This window comes from Balearica regulorum, chromosome 17 (genome assembly GCF_011004875.1).
Source record: "Balearica regulorum gibbericeps isolate bBalReg1 chromosome 17, bBalReg1.pri, whole genome shotgun sequence".
Taxonomy (NCBI): Eukaryota; Metazoa; Chordata; class Aves; order Gruiformes; family Gruidae; genus Balearica; species Balearica regulorum.
The window spans coordinates 7,528,893-7,553,196 of record NC_046200.1 but is presented as its reverse complement, the minus strand read 5'-3'; the positions used below and the strand labels follow the sequence as shown (position 1 = coordinate 7,553,196).

At 42.1% G+C, this 24,304-nt stretch overlaps 1 protein-coding gene across 7 annotated transcripts in view; it reads left to right on the top strand.

Moving 5' to 3' along the window:
* Window positions 1-24,304, top strand: part of GALNT9 (polypeptide N-acetylgalactosaminyltransferase 9) — a 366,104-nt gene that overhangs the window by 150,140 nt on the left and 191,660 nt on the right. For all 7 annotated transcript variants that reach the window (XR_012838190.1, XR_012838189.1, XM_075770078.1 and 4 more), the window contains 3 exons: window positions 4,036-4,202; window positions 6,332-6,506; window positions 18,380-18,577. Coding sequence is in view for 5 of the 7 variants with exons in the window: in XM_075770078.1 (XP_075626193.1) it covers window positions 4,036-4,202; window positions 6,332-6,506; window positions 18,380-18,577 (540 nt within the window). In the remaining 2 variants the exon portion in view is untranslated. The remainder of the gene's footprint in view (window positions 1-4,035; window positions 4,203-6,331; window positions 6,507-18,379; window positions 18,578-24,304) is intronic.

Sequence of the window (24,304 nt, the reverse complement as noted above, 5' to 3'; positions counted from 1 at the left end):
ACCTCTGGGTTCCCAGCCAAGCTCTGCAGTAGCCAACACAGAGCAAGAACACTCAAAGACTCTTCCCAAGACAACAGCAGAATGCCTCAGGTTTGATGCTTGGCATGTTGTACGAAAGATGCCTGAAGGGCTGTTTCATATACCAGGTCTAATCCACCCTCAGCCAGTCCATGGAAATGATTAGCCATGGCATCGTCAGCCTTTGCTTGGAATCCCTAGTCCCGAATGCATCCAGCGGTGTGTTTCTCTACAGCATACCTACCTGCCCTGGAAAGAGGCACTGCTTCTCATGCAGACCTGAAGTCCTGTGCTGGTTGTACACTGTGAGACCTGATGACAGTTCATAATACTAATTTAGAATCACAGTAATACTAAATGTGAGCTATCCTTGGCCAGCTTAGACCATCGTTAGCTACCACAGAGGTCAAATGTATGCTCTAAATTCTTCCTGAACTCAGTAGTGTTAGACAGATGTTAATGAGGCCAAGATTCAGCTATCAATTACTGTAATTGTCCTCCCTCACCTGGTTGCCACAGTTCATAATGTGATCAGACCTAGTGCAGAGAAGTGGAGAGCATGGTGGTACCCAGCTCCCTTTCCTGGCAGAGTATGGGTGTAGCGCTGGTGCTGGGGGCTCCCCAAGCAGGCAGCCAAGCCTCTGCTCCCCGAGAAGGGGCTGCCTTAAACACCCAGGCACTTTACTGCACAGGGCTGCCAGAAATGGATGATTTCTTAATTTCTTACCAAAGTCCTTTTGATGGTCAGTTTGAATCATATAAAGGTGTGCCTTGCTAGGACGTACAGTGTGATGTCTTCACCTTCTGGTTGCTTTTCGTCTCAAAAGAAATAATAAAAGCGACCAGTCTAATGTTAAGCTCCTCCATCGTTTGCTCATAGGTTTCTTGCCTGATACTTTCCCTCTGTTTCCAGACTTTGGAACCATTTTCTGAGAGGCTGCCCTATGCCTTATTGAAAGTCAATAGGTTTGTTATAGCCTTACTTTTCCTGGGACTCCTCTGGACTGAACTCTCTCCTGCTGCCATGCTCCAGGGCCAAAAATCAAGGGCTGCACCAAGGAGGACTTTCACGTGCCCTCCTGACACTCTGACCTTCTCAACCTTGCATGCAGGCACAAGCAACTGACTGTTCCATTGCAGTGCTCTCCGTCTGCTGCCAGCGTTCCTGCCAACAGCAAAGCTGCAAAGGCGTTGTGAGGTGACAGTGGGCATGGTTGTGCTTTGATGGTAGAGCATCCTTGCGTGTGACTTGCTAATGTCACTATTTGGCTCAGAGTGTCAACTGCTGGTTAGAGTTTCTTGGAATGAAGGAAGTATTAACTGTAAATTGCTGCAGCTGGTATCTAATTACAGAATACATTGGGAAGCGCTTGGGCGATAATCCAACAAAGCACTTAAGCACCCACTGATTTTTAAGGAAAGGCCCCTTGACTGGGATTGCTCGTGCTCTCAGATATCATCAGAAGTGTTTGTTAGTGGACTGGTATTTTTCTCCTAACTACCTCAGCACACCCATCTCATTTTCCGAAGTGACTTAAGGAGTTGGGAGTTCAAGGTTGACTGGAAGCCTGCAGGAAATAAACTCCTAAATCACTGCTGTACTTTGAAAAGTCTACTCAGCTGGACAGCTTCTTTTGCTGCTCTTCATCCTTGCTGTAATAAATAAACTATGACAGCTTTTAAACCACTGCTAAATTCTGAGGCTTGCCTTTGCCCATCTAGATGTTCCTGTTGCAGCGGGATTACCCAAGATATTCTAATATGTAATGCTTGGAGCGCTCTTTGCAAATGCAGACATAATGCATAACTATATCCTGTTAACAGAGAAAGGGGAGAACTGAATGACTTAACCCAGGTGGGATAACGAATTCAAAACAGCCTTTTATCTAAAGCAGTCCTTGATGCCCCATAACGTACGTAATCCTTGGGAATCACGGCAGGCAAACTCTTGTGAACCAGTGAGATCATGGAGTCACACTTAGGATAATAATACAGTGATTTAATATGATGAAGAACAAATAAGTCAAAAGTGGAGGTTATAGTTTAGGTGTGCTGGTTTGAAAACTCAAATTAGAAGTACTGATTTTCTCAGAATGTAAGTGGGAGGATGGAGGAAAAGCGGTGGGTTCAGTCTTACTCAGCCTTTCAGTCTGGACTGGGACACATGGCTGGGTGCCCAGCTGCTTCAGTGGTTCCCTGTCTTTTCCTAGGCAAAATACTTTGGTCCTTCCATGCATGCTTCTGCTTCCGACATTTGTGTTCACTCTACCTTTCCTTTGATTGCTCGTGCCTTTACGTTGCAAATGCAGCTTTGACTGCCTTCTCATTCTCACTGCAATTCCTCCTCCTCCTTCTCCTCCTCTGCTACAGCCTCCTTGCTGTCTCCAGACTTTGGCTACATGGCTTCTTAGCTTCTTTCCTGCAAGCTCTGAGTGCTGATGCAGGACCCCACCAGGATGCACGGCCTAGGGTGGGCTCCCTCCTCTGCCTCGCCTCCACCAGCGATGCACCCACTCCTTGGCTACCTGTCCGATTTACTGAGGTGCAGTTTGCTATGTCCTGCTGATACAAGTGAGCCTCTGAAGCAAATCACTGTCAGATCAAAGATGTCCCTCATCAAGGGAAATCTTGCAAGGTCCATGTTTTTAGCTGATGGCTCTGTCCTGTTAGTGAAGTATTCCTGATGGACTTCTTTGATATATTGGTGTGGTCAAGAGGAAAATCACGTTCAAAGAGAAATTGAAAAAGGAGGCTGTGTCAGAGCATTCACACCTCCTGTAGATCTCTGTCCTCGTTCCAGGTTTATTTTTAGATTGTGTAAGAATGCTGCTTGGCCAGAAGTTTTACACAGTAGTCCTCTGTATGGCACAGGCCACCAGCAAGCTGCTAGTAAGTAGCTATGGTAACACTGTAATCAATGACAAGTACTCAGGGTTCTCAGCAAATAGTGCTGGGATGAGTAGGAATTACGAATAATTGCACTTTACTAGAATTCATAACTGATTTCCAGAGGTTACCCAACAGTCAAGTGTTTGTCGCCCTCCCCATCCCCGTGACTGCTGATAGTGGGGGAAAAAAGTGATTGTTATGCTAAAGTAATGAGGAAAGAGGTCAGAAAGTTTGATAAGAGCAGGAAAAGTCATTTCCTGTGATATCATTAGCAGTATTTTAGAGAGCAGGTTCAGTAATTGCTATGGTAATTCTGAATGGCTTTTGACTGTAAGAACATGTAGGTAATTTTTTAAAGTTAGCATCTTTGTAGTGGGAGAGAATTCCACTAAAATAAGGCAGTATGGTGTCACAGAGGGGCATGGGCTGGGGGCTTGGGAAGCAGAGGCTCTGCTCTGTGCTGCATGACTTCTCCAGGCCTTGTGCTTTCTTCTCAAAATGGTCTATGGTAAAATATATGCATCAGTGAGCAAGCACAAAAGGAAATTGTGAATCTCAGGATGTAGCTGCCTACCAACGTGATGTCTCAGATGGAGCAGATCTGTTTGGCAAATATTTCATCAAGCGCATGCCTGTACAACAAACGTCATGCATTTCTTGTTCCTGCACAAACTGCAAAATCAGAAAGGATGGCACATGCTCTTTGTATGGGTAAACACAAAATTTGCTTGAGTGGGTCCTGAGGTCTAATTATGAGTTAACAGCAGACCTCCTGATGGTTCCCCTGGGAGCACAGGCAGACTATTGTATTGTGGGCCTTCTCCAGGTTGTTTTTGAGCAAAGTCATTGATATTTCTTTGGTTTTCAAGAGATGCTTTTAACTTTCTAGAGGATGAGAGCCACTACAAGTCTGTGTGCATGCAGGTACGCTTTGATTTTCACTGAGTTGATGGAAAGTTTGCTGCTCCTGTCTATGTTACTTCTTTTGAGCTTTTTACCACATCTTTGTTTGAGGTTAGAAAGGACAAAGCCTGCAAGTCCCTGTATGCTGGAGAGCAATGAGGAGAGGACACTCTTCAGTGTATTTTACCTCCCAGTGGGTTTTAATTCTTTCTTTCTTCTCCCCAGGTGCAAACAGATGACCTACCCAGATGACCTGCCCCAGATCTCTGTGGTCTTTATATTTGTAAACGAGGCGCTCTCTGTCATCCTGCGCTCTGTGCACAGCGTTGTGAATCACACCCCATCGCACTTGCTCAAGGAGATCATTCTGGTGGACGACAACAGTGACAATGGTGAACATACGTAACTTTTCTTCTAAGTATTTTATCCTGTGTGGTTAATGGACATGACATGTAAATCAAAGGGAGTTTGGTCACTACTACCTGAAATGTTTTTTGTTTTTTTTTTAAATGTTGGAATGAAACCGTATTGAGTCATTCTGCATTTAAACAGCTGGGAGAGGAAGGTCACACATGTAACCACTGATTTATGGCTAATAAGCTAGATCGTAAGTTGGTATAAATTAGTGTACCTCTATTGAAGTCAGTAGAATTTACAAGAGTTTGTGTTTGTTGATGAGAGGGTTGATTGAGCCACTGGCACAAAGCTGTGAGTAAATATTAACTATGTGTATAATAAATAAACATTATGTGGATAAACCCTGATGATTTCACTGAAATCCTCACAGGATGAATGACAATTGTATAGGCAATCTTAATATAGAAATGACACTTTTCTCCAAATTTCCAGTTCCAGAGCAATATTGTATTTAATTGACTAAAAGTTTAAATTCTGCTTCCGAGGAAAAGTGGGTTTACAGATACTCCTTAAAGCTAGTTTCTACTCTTTTACATGGCAGCACACACTGCTTCTTCATGATTTAGGTGTTGAAAATATCAGATTTTGAGTCTGATTTTATTTATTTAGTTAGTTATTTTAGGTAGGGAGTAAATTAGACTATGGGAATGAAACAGAATAGCCACAAAGCACATGCAGCTTTCAGGTCAGCTGGTTCATTAGTGTAAGCATAACACTTCTGTTGCAGCAATCAAAACTCAAAATATTGGTGAGCATATAGGGTGCCATTGATCAACATGTTTCAGAGGACAGTCGGGCTTGAAGAACTTTTAGGATACAGGTGACAACACCACTATTAGTGTTTTAAGTTGTTACACTTTAGACTTCTAGAACTGTTGCAGCTTCTCAAATCATATTTGATAAAATAAAGCTTAAGTTTAGCATTTTCTCCACAGATCAACAGCTTTAATTCTTTCAGTTTTAAGTTGCTGTTCCTCTTCAGGATCCCTGAAGAGAAAGGAGGGTTGAGAGAACAAATCACTAAAACAAAAATAAGTTCCAAAACCTACAGATTTAAGAAACCTTTTGTCCAATTCTGCTTTCAGTTATGGCAGTGTAACCTGTGGAGTAATTATGTGAGATTGCAGAATGTTTGAGTAAATGTAATACAGAGGAGAACTGGACTCATTGTTTCTCAGTGAACTCTTATATGGCTTTTCTCTGTCATTCTTCTAGATAACTGGAGATTTATCAGGTCTTTGATTCCAATGATAATGATTCTACTGTGTAATATAGATCAGAAGAATGAGGCTTCTACTAGTTTTCCTAATAGATATATTTGAGTAAAAGCCTCATTATGAATAAGTTGCAGTGTAAATGAATTACCGAACTAGATTGATTTAAAAAAATACAGAGACCATTTTGGTAATTTGCCTGTTTATAAGCCTATTGAAATGAAGCTGAATAAAGGAGTGAATAAGTTCTGCTCCATCTGTGGTTGAATGCCTGAAAAGGAACAAAAGAGAAGTCATCTGTCTGAAATCTTCAATATTCATTGAATATTCAATGGGGAAGAAGCTTGGCATTGAGGAATCTTAATTATATTTAAGGGAAAACCCTTAAAATTAAGGGAAATTAATTCTGATCTGAATTAGGTCTTGACCCTAAATCCATTGAGGTTATTTTTTCAAACTCTTACTGAATAGCATAAATCAGAACAAAAAGTCACCAGTCTCCCATGTTACACTGCTGTAAGGTCAGAATTGCTCCTCCAGAGGCCAGTTGTAACCTAATGCAAATCATCAGAGAATTAGAACAGTAATTATTTAAAAATATTTAGACAGACTACCTCTTCAAAACAATACTCAGATCCATCAGGCCATATTAAATCCGTGCAAGTCTAACAGTAACTGCTCTGATGTGCGGAGAATTTCTTTGAGCTGATACCCCTGGAACTGATCCACGCCACAACTGAGGTGCTTGGTTTGTATCTGTGAGACTGACTAAGAGTTTAGGAATATTTAAAGATTTATTTCCCTTTCTGTTGCAGAATGAATCAAAGTAAAAGACAACATTGCAGGCCTTTTCTCATTCTGAATATTTGTGGGGTTTTTTTGTCCTGCAGTTGAGCTAAAATTTAATCTGGACCAGTATGTCAATAAACGATACCCAGGTCTGGTGAAAATAGTGCGCAATAACAAACGAGAAGGACTGATTCGAGCCAGAATCCAAGGCTGGAAGGCAGCAACCTCTCCTGTGGTCGGATTCTTTGACGCTCACGTTGAATTCAACATTGGCTGGTAAGTTGTTGGCAATGCCAACAGGGCGAGCGGTTCTGTTACACTGTGCCCTGTGCCTCAAAGGCTGTGAAAGAGATGTGCTCAGCAGCAGGGAAGCTGAAAAACTGTAGGGATGAGACGGCTGTAGGCTGGTGTTATCACATTAGCAATTACTCTTGAATAATATTCTTGATTATTGCAACATTGCCGACAATCTTCTGCAATGGCTGCAAGATCTATAAAAAAGCTGTTGTGCCTGCTCTAGTACAGCTCAGTGGAGACAGAAGTAATTTAAACCGCAATGAATACGAAACCTCCAAAGCAGTCAAATGGGGAGGCACCATTAAGGAGGCTCTGGGCTGGAGGCAGATGCATGCTTTCAAGTACTCTTTTTTAATCTCCTTCTCATTTTCTATCATTTCTTCTTAGAAACTTGAATGCCAATCTGATTTCCTCATAAATTCTCTTGCATTTACATTTGAGAGAAACATTGAATTATTTCCTGCATTTTTAATGGGGCTTGAAATTAGCACGCCTTTCCTCATCCCCTTTGTTTTGCAAGGGAGCAGTATTGACTGTGGCAAGCACAGTTTTGGGCTTAATGGGCCAGATCTGCAGTTGGTGTAAATCTTTGTAGTACCACTTCGTGGCCAATATTTAGCATTACTGGAAGTCAAGACTGAAGGAACTGATACGTACAGTCAGCTGAAAAAGGGCTGTTGGGATCTTCAGTATGTAAAACGTGTCTTTTCCAAAGATAGTCTGGTATTTGATAATGATGATGCAGGGTTATGGTGGAGCTGATTATGCTCTGCAGTTCTGGGAGATATCCCCAAATTAAAACTAAAAATAGTTGAACTTACAACCAGAGAGAAACTAAATTGCAAAGGAGTGGAGTGTTTATTTTTATACGTTCCTGAGTATCTTTATAAAACGGAAGATGCAATAAAATAAGTCTCTGGTTTATGCTCACCCCATTTTTTCCCCAGGACTATGGAAGACTATAATAGCAATTGTAATAATTTTCTTGAAGCTTAGGAGCTGGTTTAATTTATTAATTTACTTTTAAAGCAACTAGATCTTTCAAATCACTGCAAATGTTCATGTAGGGTAATATCAGCTACTGGACAGAATTGAGGACTGGGGAGAGCTCTGGGTGCTGTCTCCAGTGCTTGTCCTGCCCAAGCTACAGTTTTCTGAGCCTTGCAGAGAGTTTTGTTACCACTTCTATAAAGGACGTTGATATCTCACTTATGTACTCTACCCAGAGAAGCTAGGCAACGGTGTCAGTCAGCAAGAAAAGGTTTTGTGGTTGCTTTTGGGTTTGTTTGGGATTTTTATAACCTTACTGCTTTGCATTAACGTCAGAAGGGGTTGAAATCAGCATGGCAAGAACCTAGACTACTCAGTAATTGAGAGAGTGTGTATATCTGAGATAAAAAGTGTTTGCATTTGCTGCATCCTCCCTGGTGTACTCTCCTTTCAACAAGTGCCTTTAAGTCTCAGGAATACTGCTGAGCCAGTCTGTGCAGCTGCTTTGAGACCACTTGGCTTCTGGAGTAGCCGCAGAGGATGAATGAGAATAGCAAACATGCACCAGAAGCATCAAGTATCCCTTTGTTTCAGAGCCACACGTGGAGGCTCAGAGTGTTCCCTTCTGGTGCTTCTCCTGTTGTTCCCCTCAATCTTTGGGCTGCTGACAGCCATCTCAAACCTTGTTCTACCTGTTTCCTCCTAGTTTTAATTCTGTCCACCTGTGCACATGCGGTTGCCTGTCGTCTCAATTTTCATCTCATCTACTTTTACTAGGAGGGACTGGAAGTCCTTCCATCTGGACTGCTTTATTTTTCCCCACCAGGTTAAGATCACCCTACTCAATAACCCTATAAACTTGGTAGTCATGCGGGAGTATCGTGTTAAACTACTACTGTTCTATTCTCCTACTAAGTCTCATCTTGCACAAATACTTCCTCCCTCCCTTTTTCAATGTATATTCATGTACTGAGAGGCCACATGGATTGCTCCCACTCAAGACTGTCTATAGATTATTTGTGAGGCAATTAAAAAGAAGCCACTTCCTTTACTACAGAAGAGAGCATTAGCTTTCTATTTGGTTTGTGTTCCATCTAAAAGTCAGGCACCTGCAGTGCAATTTTAGTCTTCCAATCTATGGCTGCTTTACCTGCCTAATCAGTTGGCAGATTAATTCATAAAGAATCAGAAAAGGACTTTATCACTTTCTCATGAAATATGCAGCACTCTGACAACAAAAAACCTTTTCCTTAAACAATAGTCGCCCCATTTATAGGTGAGCTTTTGCCTCATATAGCACTATAGCATTTTACAGGCTCTCACAGCGTTACTCTCCAGGGACACTTCTTCTAAACTAAAATACAATCTGGAGGGATATAAAAAAAATACTCTACAACCTGGCAGGTCAAATTAACTATTGAATTATTTATTTTGCTGTGCTTAATTGCTGCTTTTTTGCTTCTCAGGTGTTGAAATGTATTAGTGCAGAGCAGAGATTTTCTACTGACCTGTTCCCCTTAAGGTTTTTGGTGGTGTGAGTCAATACTGCTACTGTGAGAGCAAAAGTAGAGAGGACTAGCTGAAAGGGAAGCCATTACTATTAATTCTCAAATGGAATTTTAAATTAAATTTACACAATAATGTATGTGTACAGTTCGTATGTAAAATTCTACCTGTCCTGCAGTAAAACCTTGTCGATTTTTAATGGTTGCTTAATGTCAATAGGGGTCAGCATCTAGAGTCAGCAACCCAGCAGAACCAATAGGTATGAAAAGCTCCTGTACATTCCTCTCTGAGGGTATATTCTAGCTTGTATCATTCAGTTTTCCCTTCAGTCCTCTGAAGATTTCAGCATTCTTGCTCTTTTGTATTGGGTCCACCCACTGTGCGTTAAGCAACACACAGTAACACTGACTACAGACCATTGCATCCTGGCTGCTAATTGTGTTGCAGAAGATGTAAAGCATTATATAGACTCCTCTCTTTGAGAGATGGGAAAGAATAACGTGACAAGGAGAAGAGAACTTCACTACATTATAAGTGGGAGCAGGAAAGAGAGATAGCAGAGATGGGGTGTTAATTCTCTGGGTGAGAAAAAGGACACATTGAGTAAAGGAGAGCAGAAATCAGTAAGTGAAAGCCAGAGACCACAATATATTAGTAGCCATAAAGAAGGTGCTAGGAGCCATAAAAGAAGACATAATGATAGAGTATTATACTGGTATTCTATCTTAGGAATTGCATTTGCTCCTATCACAGAGGTAGTATTGGAACACTGAATGGAGTTATGCAGTACTGTAGTAATTAAAATTTTGCCAGACAAAGGGGGAGTATCAATAAGGAAGCAGTGGAGTAAGAGGATTTCATCAAAAGATTTCAATATACCAGAGAGAGCGAGCCAGCCTGACAGGAGAAAGAGGACCTGAAATATAAGCCGAGTATCCATCAGACTGTGCCACACACAGCCCATCATTATGGATTATCCCCGAAGCTGGCAGTGTTTTAAACATATAGAAAACTGGCATTTTAATGAACTAAGACGAAGAGCAAAAGATCAAGATCCCCAGGTCTATGGATAATACGTTGCAGATGCTATTTTATACTGTAGTATGTAGTGCAATTTGCTATATTGGCTGTAAGCAGTGGATTCTCGAGAAAGTGTGTAAAGGAAAAAGGAACTTGATTTCCTCCTAATCTTCTTCTGGCTTTGGTTATCCCAAGTACTGTATAACAGAGGTATGGTTAATGCTTTTGTAAGGCAAAGCCACAAGGTCTTGGATCGCCTGAAAATTCCCTCGTTAATATTTTCATGCAGTGTACTGGAAGCCAAACTCTACCAGCAGGTAAACTCCCAGTTTCCTCTGTTCAAGCTCAGGTGGCTCTTTGGGGACCTGGCAAGGTCCAGGTGGTTCTTTCCTTCTAGTGAGAGAAGTGCTGAAGGTGAGAGTGAAATTACATTTGCAGCCCTCCCCTCTGGAGGGTTCACACCTATCACTTCTGCTCAGGACATGGTTCATTGCAGCATCCCTGGTACCAAGCCGAGTTTGACCTGGGAAGTTTTTTTTATGCAAATGCAAAGGAAAGGACACGTGTTTATTAAAGGACTTTTTTCTCATCCAAAGCCTCTACCATCACTTAGGATCAATTTGGTAAGTTAATAGAATACATGTTCTAGATAGGAAAAGTGAACTAATATTATCTGAGTGAAGAGGGAAGTGTGCAACATAAGCCATGTGGGCCTTTCAGATTCGTGAGACAGTGCCAGCTTGCATACAGAGGACATGCCAAAAAGCAACTTCAACTATTCATCTACCTAAACAACCTAGAGTGTTCATTGAAGCATCTTCATTGCTTTTCAGTGGTGCAGAAAAGAGCTATTCAGATTTGGCAGCCAAAGAGCTGATCTTTAACTCTCCAGCATTCGTTCATGCCGTGTTCGCGCCGCTCTGGCTGGGGGCTGCAGGTCTGAAACCTCCCCGGGCACACAGGAGTGCTGATAGAGATGTCAGGTAGAACAGATGGGGAATTTCTCTCTCCTCTTAGAGACTGAGGAACGGAGTATGAAACTTATTTTTTTTTTAGTTCTCTGAACACTTATTTACAGGAAAGGCATTCTGCATGAAATATTCCTCAGTTGGCCTCAGTGAAGAATTATGTGTGTCAGTAGATCTGCTTCTCTGCATCTGATAAATGTGTATTGTCAGTGAAATGTGAGGTAGTGTATAAAATCACATGCAAAATAAGCTTTCCATTTACACAGATCTTTTTCTTACATTTCTGTGTTAAGTTTTTACTTCATGGTACCTGACAGTGGTACGGTCAGAGTAAAGTATGGCGTTAAACCTTCTAAGCCATAAAATCTAGCAGATGAGACCTTGTTGTCTTTCATTTATGCCTCACAAACACTCTTCATTAAGTACTTGCAAGAAAAAAAATAATCTGATTTGTGACGGGGGGGGGGGGGGGAAAGGTTGGATTTTTCAATGTTGGCTCTTCATTTTTTACTGGAATGAGAATTAGAATGGTGATGGTGAAGAGCAAAGAAAGACACGTTTATTTCAAAAGAACCCAGAGATTAAGATATCTGGGTACCCAGTTGGGATGGGGCAGAATTTAAGAGACACATTCCCAATGTAATTCTTGTCATTTAGGAAAGCATTTACTATTGGACAAATTCAGAAAAAGTGACATTTGGAGCGGCGGTGTGGTGGGTAAAAAGGGAGTTATTGAGAAATGCCTAGTACAATCATTCCATTTAAGAACTGAAAAGTATTCTGGGTCCGCTCCTCAGATGATGCATGTTAGCAAAATGTCCCTGAAGTTGTGAAGTCCATTGAAGTAGAAGAGTGGGACAGCAGATGATCTGGCCTGCGGCATGCATGTGGTTTCTCTTAGATCGCGTGCGTTTATTCCTATGTTGTGCCTTTTTAAAAGTCTGCTTGAAGTCAGCAGGTGTTTTTACATATTTAAAAAGGTGAATTATATAATCATGTGTGCTGAGGAGCTCATTACTAACTTGTTTTCATCTGTTTTTTATCTGGAAGAAGCTGTTCTTTTTAGTGTTGCGAAAAACCAGACTTCCCCATTGGCATGAAGTCTCCAGCAATCTGACAAGGATGTAAAACAGCACAAAATTTTTGTTTGCTGTGGTTTCTCATGGGGTTTTAGCTGCTCTGAATTGGCCCACTATTAAATACAGAATGCATATATGTTCAGTGATAGAATGGGACTAGAGAAGCCTGTGTGATCACAGTATGACCCCTGCCTTTGCTCTCAATCTTCTTACAGGCTTATTCTATACTCTGGGTTAAATTCTGCCTTCCAGCTCTTTTCCTAACTCTAATATTTATCTTGGGAGCACTTATTCTTTGAGGCTCACAGTACTGGCATTGCTGGAGCTCCCACTGAAGTCATCATGGGTGCTCAACACCTTGGAAAATCCAGTGTTAATCCAGAAATTGACCCACTGGTAGGCGAAAGCCTTAAATGCATGAAATGCATGTGCTATGTTTAGCAATATGCTCAACAGTCTTTGACAAATCGACTCATCCTTTTGTTGTGAATTTGCTCCTGATTAGAGATTCCTTCCACAAATTCCCAAGAGAGTTTCTGTAAGGAGTCGTCACCTGCTGTGGATGTTCCTCCCAGCACGTCCTTGTGCCTGTCATGGGGCAGTGATGTGCTTTGTGGAGTTTCAACCAAGCACTGTCAATCACAGGGCTGAGTCCTGGGAATGAGACTTCAGCAGTGTGTTACGATATGTCTGGGACTGCTTCCGAGAAATAAAACCCAGGTGAAAATACCCTTTAGCCTAGTGGAGTCCATAAGAGAACTAAATTTACTGTCCTTTCTCTTCTGGCTTTAACCATTCACCAGCAATCTATTAAGAGAGAGAGGAGGACACTGACAAATATATATTTTTAGGGAGAATAGAAGGGCGGAACTTCTTATGTCACTCAAATTCCACTCCAAATTGTGTGCTTGTTTTTTATTAGGTGGAAAAAAGAACTGGATGATATGAAGCACTGTCTTTAAAGCTGAATCTTTTGATTATATTTAGTTTACTGAAATCCATCATGTCTATGAATATGCCTGGGAGAATTTTTCCTCTTGCTCCAGTAAATAACTTGGTATGCTACTCTGTGCCCATAAAGTACGTTGACTCAGATACGAGCTAGGAACCTAATATTTTTGCGTCTGTGAAAAATAGAGGTGAATCTCAAAATTCACATCTGGCTTATATACCTAATCAGGCAGGGCTGAATCCTGCCTCACTGCCAGCAGTGGCCATGTGGAAAGGAAATACTCATACAACATATTGCAGCTCATCAGCATAGCCTGTTAAACAGACTTCAGCAACCTCTTCCAGTCCGTCCTTTTAGTCCCAGGAGGTGCCAGAAGCACCTGACTTCTGCAGATGCACAGTGGAAAAAACAAGACAAGGGGAAAAAAACCCCAAAAACCAAAAACAGGGAAAGAACACTGGTGTCTATAAAGAGGATGAGTAAATCTACATAATAATGTAGCAGCTTAAAATTAGGAAAAAAATTAGAAATTACTAGGAAAGATTTAATCATAATCCTTTCAAAAACCTAAAGCAATTAGACAAAGCCAGAATTACCAGCAAAGTTGACAAAGGATTTGATGAATGTGCAGCTCAGCTTACAGAGACAAAGACACTGTGTAAGTCCATTGAGCCTAATAGAGCTACTCCGAGGCTGGGCTTTGCTAGCAATGAATAGCAATAAAACCCCCCTCATATTTCATGGATTACCTAAGATAAGCAATGCAAACACAGTCCATTGCCCAGCCCTGTTCAAGCTTTTAGTCCTTCTTCATTGGCCATTACCTTGGGATCTTGGCAGGCGGAAAAAACAGCAGTGTCGGTGGCGCAGAGGGCATTGGTGGAATCTGGGATTTGAATGTTCCTGTAGATCATACTGAGAAGAGCTAGGGCATGGTGTCTGAATACCCCATTGCTATTTCTGCTGTCCCTGATCGGGCAGGACAAGCTGTGAAATCTCACAGGTGTACAATGTTTAATTAAAGGGCACTCCATTCTGAGTTTTGCTAAATAACAGAGAACAACTCTGCACTGGAATTTCTCTTTCCATCTGTGACTCGGAGCCTCCTCTCTTACCTGTGGGTGTGAACATATTTTGGAAGTTTGATAAATGTGCAGCCTGTTCAGATCCTGAACCTTTCCAATGCCCACATCCTGCAGGGATGTGGTTTCCACACATGTGGATACAGACAGAGGAAGAAAGTGACCTCCACTGGGGGGATCGGAGGTTGAGAAAATGAAGTTCCAGGAGTTGCTTTCATACCAATTCAGTCTACAACCTTGGCATGGCATTTTACTTCATCTGTAACCTGAGGGTAGAGATAGCAGCACTTGCTGAAGTAGTAATATCTTCAACGTTTGCATTTCTTGATTGCAGAGGACTGAAACAGAACTTCCATCACGTGAACAGCTTTCAGATGTCTCAGATTTCGTGAAAGTTCAAAATCTGAGATTTCAAATTAATAGATTGATAGAGATTAATGAAATTTCATCATGTATTTTGATCCAACTGTTGAATCACACTCCAGAGATCCCTCCTTACGCCTTTCAGATGCAAAATACCAAGTCAGGAGGTAATAAATGTAAGCCATGCAACTGGAGAAACACAGGAATTCAGTCAACTGTAGAGTGACGGGAGTAGTTAGGTGATGGCTGGTGTGACAGCAGCACCAGAGCTGGGAATAGATTGTTGTTCTTGTTATGAAAAAAATGAGGACTCAGATTAGCATTTCCAAGGTACAAGTATGAAATGAACACAATCACAAATATGTCTGAGGGCTGAAAATCAGAGTGACTGGTAAATATTTTCTTCACATTCTTTCTCTAACCATTATTGGGGATTCACTTCAACAGTCCAATTTTAAACTGTCTTGCAAAGTAGCAGGCTAAATTCCCTTTATATTCAAAATAGGGTCCTCTGGAACATTGTTAATCTCACCTATTTTCAGTGTCTACATTATTATGAGAAGCATCTTAATATAAAAGTGCCAGCCTCTGCCTCTCTGCTGAGAATGAAAGTTTGAGGCAATTACCTTGGATGTGGGGGGTCTATTGCAGACATCTGACATTAAGGGAGAAGAATTCCTTCTCTCTTTCGGCTTTTTCATTACATGATCTCAATCTACCCTTCAAAGTAAAATACTTGCAAAATGAGCACCCAAGGAGGAACTGTAGAAGGAACATGGGAACTTCAGGGTAGTTTTAAGTATGATGGTTAAATGGTCTTGCTTTATATCAACATACACATCCCTATAATTGAGGACTTGAGGATTTGGTGACCAAAGAACTCTAATCAAGAGAGATGAAAATAGTTTTAGAAAGTCCCAGTCTTTCCTTGCTTGTCAAAGACCTGTTTGCAGAATGAGATGGTAGTGAATGATGGAATTTGATTCTTACGAAGGAAACCCATTTACAGATTTCTGCTTCAGTAGGCATGCAGTCAGTTTTCCTGCTTTGCAGGGCAGATCTGGAAATCAGACCCAAACATAATCAATTTGTGCATGCTATGGGAGTCACCGGGTGCGAGTGTGTCCCGCGATGTGCACCAGATCTCACTGGAGGATGTGACCCTCTGCTCTGTGACTTCCCCACTGCACCAAATTTGTTGAAGCAATGCCCAAAGGCTTCAGGAGTGGGCCACCTCTCAGGGTCATGTTTGGTTTGCAAGGGAACTCAGAGTCAGTTTTGTGATGAAGCTTCTGCTGCAAGTGCTCTGCATGGACAGTAACCTGCTCCAAGGCAATTTTTTTTCTCCACAACTGCAAAGAGGAGGATTCTTCTTCCAGTCAAACAACCAGTGGCCTCTCATTACTGACATCTATACGTGGTGGTTGGTATTTTGAAAACCTTTGTTTCAGAGGCCAGAAGGGAGCGGGAGATCCTCCTGCACAGGGGTTACCACAGCCATGCATGGAGGCACCTGATTTGTGATAGGAGAGGGGTGTCTGGCTGACATCTCCGTTGTTCTGCTGTATTTTCTTGTGCAGCTTCTAGGCTGATAAGCAGAGATAATGTTATGGAAAGAACAAAGCAGATTCATCTTTTCTGCAGTCTTCCCTGCTTTATTGCAGTTGCAAGAGTTTTTCTGCCATCCACGCACTAGTTTTTAAAACAGTTAATCTCATAAGCATAATCTCGTATTAATAACAGAGGTGGCTTATCCTGATTTGGTAGGTCACATTGGCTCTTTATGTGAGTGCATGAGTGTGGCCTAAAGACCATACGAATTGGCATCCTGAATTATGTACTGTACTGTCCTGAGTCTCTCTCAGTTGTTTCTTGCCTCTCCCACAGAAAAAAAAAAAAAATATATCCTTTGAGTCTGGGGTGCAGTTCTTTAAATGCCATGCAGAAAAGAAAAAAAAAAAGGGAAAAAGAAGCAACATATGATCCTGCTGAGTAAGGAAATATTTTAAAGCCAAAAAGGTACTTAACAACCTGAGCTGAAATCACTGTACCTCCTCTGGGCTGATGCGCTTTCATGCTTCTGTGGAGGCCTTTGGTACCTTGCAGGACTGGGCTTTGACAATGGAAATACTGCACCAAAAATTGCAGGTGGCAGGCAGTAGTAAAAGAGACCTCAGGCCATTCCAGTCTTGGAGATGCATTGATTTATTCCCAGAATAAATCTAGTAGAGTAACAAAACAATACATGTTGCATATGAGATGAACATCTCTGTCATAACCTTCCTCGCCAGGGGGAATTTCTGCAGCTTGCGATGTCATTCTTCTCTTCCAACCGTGCTTGTCTTTTATTAAGACTTCCATGCTCTGTGTTATTGGCATCCACTGATAAATTCAAATGTCGTTTTTCTAGAGGAATCCAAATAAAACTAGTGTAACTCTCTGAGTTCTCTCCAAATGAAATGCTGTGACACCTTGTCTTTTTGTCAGTTATGCTGTTACTTTACATTGGTTTGTGATGGTTTATTTGCAGTAAGTAGCTAATCATCAATACTCATGGGTTTCACCGAATCTGTCTCTTTTTACTGATGTGGGAGATGTAAAAAGAAGGGAAAGCAAGCACTACACGTCCTTATGTAAGTAATATGGAGTCTGTGTACATAAAAGACAAATATGCTGGCCGTATTCAAGTACAGAGAAAATGCTGTCTTCTTGCAAGAAGAGATCAGAAAATTAATGATAGTTCAGATTGAGGCAGTGAAGATTGAAAATGGAGGTTGAATTAATTTCATAATGTGGCCATTTCTGTTGACCTACACAAGAAAATACATGATAACAAACTAAATATAACAAACAAAATATAAGGTAACAATCTTGAAACCAGAAAGGAACAATTGCCTTTTAATGAACCACAAAAGAATAATGAGAAAAAATCAGTGTTCAAATCCTACTACCTCTGTGAATCGCAGCAAACCACCATTCCCTTAAAGATACATGTGAGAGCTCTGCAAAATCTTCAAAGCTTATTTCAAGAGGAAACACATTTACAAAGGAGTGAACCGGTGGCTGTTTCTAATACTGCTTTGAGAAGTGCTTTCCGCCCTTCTGTAAGTCTGCTCCCTCTTTGGAGCAGTTTCTCTGTAAATTCATAGCAACTTCAGACTACCTTGGTCAGAAATGAATGTTTGCACTGAAGCTTTTTACTTTACTGAAACACTTTGGGATGTAGCTTCTGTTGAAAGCACATTGATGTTTTAAAGGCTTTTGAAATGATGGCACATTTCCTGCAGCTCGCTGCTTTTGCACCATGTGGCAATTGAAATCTGCTCATCACCAAAGAGGTTTTAGAAGGCATAATGGAGCCACACTTGTCATTCAAACTAGATCCGATGGGGTCAGTCCTTAGGAAACAAGATTAAAACCTTTGAGTAACCTTCAGATTCATTCAGTCCCTGGTGTGTGTTTTGTTCTTTTGGCCTTGTCAGCAAGAGCAGGTATTTAATCGCTACCAGGCATCCTGGTGGTTTAGCCGTTAGGGGACCATTTAGTTACTCTTGGTGACAGTGTCTCTCCACACGTGCCCATTGCAAAATGAAATTACGGTCTCCAGGTCTCAGAAAAAGTGTTTGGTAAAATTTTGTGCTGTTAAACTCTGGTACAGCCTCATAAAAGCAATAATTCACGTGCTGTTGCTACGTGAAGTATTCCCACCAGGCCCCAGCCTCTTCAGTGTACGGCAGTGACCTGTATTCGATCCCGCAACGCCGTGTTACGGGCTGCCATCTCGCTGGGTTACTGCTCGCAGGATTAGAGAACTTGGTTTTATCAGGCTGCAAAGCGGGACCTGGGATTACTGGGTGGCTGTAAAGCATTTTGCTGTTTTTATTGTTCTCAGGGTGGAACCTGCGCTTACCCGGATCAAAGAAGATCGAAAGCGGATCATCTTACCAGCAATTGACAATATCAAGTACAACACTTTTGAAGTGCAGCAATACGCCAATGCAGCGCACGGCTATAACTGGGGCCTCTGGTGCATGTACATAATCCCACCGCAGGACTGGCTCGATAAAGGGGATGAGTCAGCTCCCATCAGGTAAATCTCCCATGTGCTGTCATTTTTATACCAGCAATGTTTCCATCTCAGCTGCCTGCTGAGGGGGAATTTAAGCGAAGCAAGGCTATGGGCTTTGTGCAGGGATAGCAAAATGAAACCGAAGAAACCAGACGGCTGTACAAAGCTGTGGGTGCATGTGTCGCATCTCGGAGCTGCACCACAATGTACATGGAAGTGCACGTGCTCTAGTTGTGAACGTGTGATTCAAGTTCGCATTGTGGCCGTTAGTAGGACAGCATGATCTTCTTCATCTATGCGCTTATTTTCCAGTGGACTCTGGGATGAGTAATAAGCCAGTGAAACATTGTGTGTATGAGAAATGAAGGTATTTTGTATGGGATTAAAGAGAGGCTGGCTTCACTTTTGTTCTGTAGGCAGCACTCTTGGCCATCAGCCCAAACCAGAGCTTCCCAGCAGCACTAGTAGGAGATGTGTTAGCCTTGCCTTGCCTTGCCGGAGAGTTGCTCTTTTTTTGGAGAACTTTGCACGTGTTCTGCAAAAACCCAGAGTTTTCCCACTGGGTGAATTTTAAAATGAAACTGGACTGCATAGTCAGAGTGTCATTCTATTTTTCTCTATAAAGGAACAGTTTACCTTACAGAAATGGAATTTTTGAAGGAAATACTGTTTCAGGAATTGTGATAGTGTTTTTGAGAATTGTTACAGTGGGAAAACAGGAACTGATAAGAAAGGGGCTTTCTTTTCCCTTCATTTGAAAATTTGTATCTCCTAGCGTTTCATCTCCAGTGCAGATGCTTGTCTAACAGCTCCTCTGAGATGTTCTGTGTTGGGTGAAGAGTACTATTGTTAGCAACTATTGAAATAAATACTAAAAAATATGAAGCCCAGGTATGCACTTTAGGTTGCTCTGCCCTATTTTTTGAGATTTCTTAGGAAGGACACAAATTCCCACCTTAGAGTCATCTTCATTTTGATGTATATCAGCTTCATCCTAAAGTAAGCTAAAACTCTATTGTATGGTCCCAGTGTAGGCTCTGGCAGAGAAGCTAATGTACTTCCCTTCCAGTGTAGAGCTTGAGTTGTCAGATCCTGAGAAGTCCATCCAAGCGCTTCAAACAACATACCCAACTGAAAGGATCCAAGCGGTCTTTTGGAAGTGAAAGGACACAGACAAACTGTTCACATTTTGAAGGGATTGGTTGGATGGGGCCATCTCACAGGATCCATCCCTCATTCACAGAGTAAGATTTCAATCCATATTTGAGCAAGTGTTGCAAGTGGCACTTAGGTTGATTTTCATGCCCTACAACTGCAAAACAGAGCTGTACAGTAACGTTAACCTTATTTATCACAGGACAGCACAGTCCTTCATCACTAACCCTTTGCTCAGCTTGAAACCTCAATAAGCAGGAAAGTAATTACTTAGGAAATCAGTTTTCCTGGATAACATGCCCTGCTCTCCTCACATTGTTTTAAAAGTGCAGGTGTTTCATATCTATTTCACTCAGCCCTGAGAAATAGTTTATTGATGAATGAAAATTAATCAGCCAAAGCTTTCATTCCTGAAATCAGGGTTTCAGTCTTTTATTCCTGAAAGGTTTTGCACACTTCATTACTCCGAGTTTATATGTGAAATCACTGTATTAATTTTCATATGAGTTGTCCTAGTATTTGAGGATCTTCTGTTCTGGAGACAATGATCACATATCAGATAAGACTGAACTCAGAGGTTAAACCTCAGCAAGTTCCTTAGACGTGATTTTCAGTGGTAGTAACTCATGCACTCCCTAAAGTGTGGAAACTGCATCTGCAAAACGCTTCTATAAATTCAACTACAGATCTTTTTAATAGAGAATAAGGACTCTCATCCCTGTAATACTGGGATAAGAGGTTTTTTTCAGCAATACAGGGCCTGATTCACCATGGGCTTTCCTCAGGTTTGTGTTCAAGCTCTTGCCAGAGTTATACTGACACTGAGTTGGACTGATAGAGAAGCGAAAAAGGTCCAAACTCAAGCACTGAGTAGTGTTGAAATCTGATGCACGTAAGTAGCTGGCTCCTGAGAGCAGTGATTTTATTCTGAACCTGAGTGAAGAAACCTTCCAATTCAACAGTGCATAAACTGCCCAGAGACAGATGAGACGACAGGCAGCGTAAGGAGGAGAGCACTCAAACCTCACTGCCAAATACCAGGAGCACTGAGGTGTTGTGATTGCATAAGTATCTCTCCTGCAAATTATGAATCACATGCCCTAAAATGCAGAGACATCAACGTCAAACCATGAACGCTTACCTGTCTCCCTGGGAACACGTGCTTTGAAGACAGTGATCTAGGAGAGCGGAGCATCCACTTTATAGCCACCCTGCACTGATTTCTGATGGGCCTCTGAAGCAGTAGCACCTGGGTGCTAAAGCATTTGGCTGAACTGTTGCGTTATGCCTGGCTATAGAAATACAATTTTGTGGCTTTTAAGTGATATGCCAGTGTAATTATGATAATGGAAAGAATGAACGTGTAAGTGTTATTGATGAAAAGGATCAGGAAGTCTGTACTTAGAATTGAGATTTGAAAGCGCCCATGATGGGAATTTACTAGCTGTAAAAAATTTAAGGTGTACTTTCAAAAAGAAGGGAAAATCAGGCTAGTGAGCAAACTTTTTCAAAAATCTCTGTTGGTTTGGTATAGATTTTGGTTTTGTAACCAGCTTTCCACAGCGTGTACTGCAACTGTGATTTCTGTTTCAGCCCAGTTTGCAAGGCATGCAAGCTGGTCCACATTGATGGTGTTTGGATCCATGTGTTTGTTCAGTGCGTTCATAAGATTGTGGGACTGTTCATCAGCCTGAAAACTGCAAGTTTCTTTAGTCCTTACTGACACTGTCCCTCTAACGGCTTCCTTTGACACTGTCTTCAGCAAATAGCGGATTTGTTTTGTGTCTCTGTGTGTGTTTTGTAAAAGAAAAGGCTAATAACTAACAAGCCCATGACTGATTTTGTGGTTGTGGTTGGTGTAGCTGAATACTTCCTCCCACGTCTCCAAAGGGATTAAAGATTTTCAGTCTTAAAAAAATGTGTACCCTGGTGTCAGTGAGGATCAGAGCCCTGGCATTTCTGATGTTTGCATTGTATGAATAAATATCATCGATTTGCAGAATTGGGTGAGACATTTAGAAAGTAGGGTCCAATTTCTGTCTTCTTCTGGGATTACACAACAAATGTGCTCACTTCTTTGCTCAGAAGTTTTCTATTTGAAGCCTGATCCTCTGCTTTCCTGAACACTAACAGTGGTGTGATCCTACTCAGAGCCTTGCTGGGAAGGAGCAGGAACTGTCCCTCAGGTCAGTGGGGCACCATATAGGCAGTCATGTCAAATACGTGCCATAAAATATCAGATCAGCTGTTGTGGTCCAAGTAACAAAGGGGATGTGGCCTTGAAGTGCAAACAAAGGTGAAGAAATAGCAAGAACAAAGTGTTGGATTTTGTAAAGATATCTGATACAGTTTAAAGACAGTTTGGGGGTTTTTTTTCCACGTTAATACTCTGAAAATCAGAACAATTGATGTTCCCTGAATCAGCTTCAACAGGCAATCCATTTTGCATGTTTGACATTTGAGATGTAAGATGTCTTTAATGTGAAGATTTAAATGAGGATTGTTATTTTGACACGCTGTGTCCGTCACATCATTTTCCATTTGTGTTCCTGGGAACACACTGCCCAAAAACGTCCTTATCATCTGGCAACAAACTGTTTAACAAAGGATCCTATTTCAGATGGTTTCTGATGAATTTGACTATGTATTGCAGCAAGCTGGGGGGGGGGGGGTCTGTATGCAGACGATCGTACTGGTTTTTGGCACAGCTAGGAAGGTGTCTGGTATCCTGAGCTCTGGCTCCGGCTTGTCTTCCCTCACCCGCCATGATTATGATGGACTGCCCTGTGTTTGATTTCTTGATCAGCAGCTGCTAACGTTAAAGTCATTAGTCAGCCTCACCCAGCCAAGCGCTGCACAGCGTTCCATTTTATCTTCCTCCAGCAGCAGCGGTGCGTTTCATTGTTGCATATGTTTGCACTTATTGCTTTAATACGCCATAGCTTGGTACCAGTCGGAATGTGTATGTACACGCACTGACTCAGCCGCTCCAGAAAGCACGTGTGTCTCGCTCCTGTATAAAAATTAGCGTCTGACGTGCCCACAGTGAAGTGGTTTGTGCTGCTTACTTTAGGCTGGGAGTGTGCGTACCCGTCTTACGTGCAAGGCAGGCCCCGTGCTGGTCTGTCATAGCGATGGTGATGCAGCCACATTGGGTCTTCGCGGCTCTGGGAAAAATCCGTCTGTGTACATGGGCTTCGCTGTATAAAGTCTTCCAAGATAAACCGTGCTGTCCTGTAATAGTAAAACTGGTGGCTGTTTATTGATTGATTATGGCCATCTTTTCAGTTGCTTCTTCACAGGAGCCCATAACAGAGCAATTTCTTTTTTATTTGTCTAATTTCTGACAGGTATCCTGCCTGTTCCAAAAAATATACTTCCATGGGGCATCAGAGAGTTACTCTACATCCCTATGGCCCTGCCTTTCCTAGCCAAGCATTCTGGGTTGCTTTTTTTCACGTGCTATAGTTCTCCAAAGGCGTTAACAAACCTTCCCATCATTAAGCTTGTCAGTTTGTTTTCCTGTAGCTCCTGAGCAGCAAATCTGTCCTTGAGTTCTGTTCTCACGGCCTGGTGTGACGCTGTCTTGCAGAAGACATGAGTTGTGAGAAAAATAAATGCTTGTGCAGGTTTCCCCACTTACCCGTTAGGCCAGGGGTGAGGTGCCGCTCAGGAACCTGACCAAAGAAACGTTCTGCCAGGAAAGGTGGAAAACTCAAAGATATGAGGTGCGAGGTGTCATTTGAATCTCTTTCGCTCTCTTCTTATCCCTGCATATATACATGTTTGTGTTTATACATTTATTTCTAGTTATATTTATGTTTGTATTTCTGTATTTGTGTGTGAGTGAGTGTAGGTCAGTCATCCTGGAAATTAGACTTGTTGCATGCCCTGAAAACTGTTTCAAATGTGACCTGATTGCATGTATACTGACCTTAGGGTAGGGGGAGAAAGGTGCATAAGGGAGAGGAAGCCTTATCATCTCACGTGCAGTATGTCAATCCGATCCTCATCTGTTTCTCCTTCACTTGCTCTTGACGAAGCCCCCAGGCAGCATCCTTCAGCTGGCTGTAAAGGGAGGGAGGGGGATGCACCTGGCTGGAGAAAAGGCTGTCAGCACCTGCTGGAGTTTTGCCGACAGTGCCGTGCTCCTGGAGATCCCGCTGAAACGAAATAGTCGTGACTCAGACCTACAGCAAGCGGCTTTCATTTCGGGCCAACGTGTCCTCTGTTTGTGGTACCCCACCCCATAGTAGGCACTGCCCTCTTCCACCCGGTGCCTCTCCTCCCTCGTAGCCACCCGCGCTGTACCTGCGGCAGCAGCAGGCGAGGAGGGAGGGAGCGTTTGCCACCACGAAGCGCTGCTCTCTGCTTCCTCCTTTTCCCCAGGGTATTACCCAGAGTAATGTCTCTCTCATATCTCCCTTGCTCCAGCCATGCCATCAGGTAATTTCCACAAATTGACTGTGCTGTATCTTTCTGCAGTGCAGAATCAATACTATTCTATGCTGCTTTTTAAGGTTTTAGCTGCAAAAGCCATTTTGCTGTGTTTCCCACATTATCCTTTGAGTGCTGCTGTTGATTACAATTAAT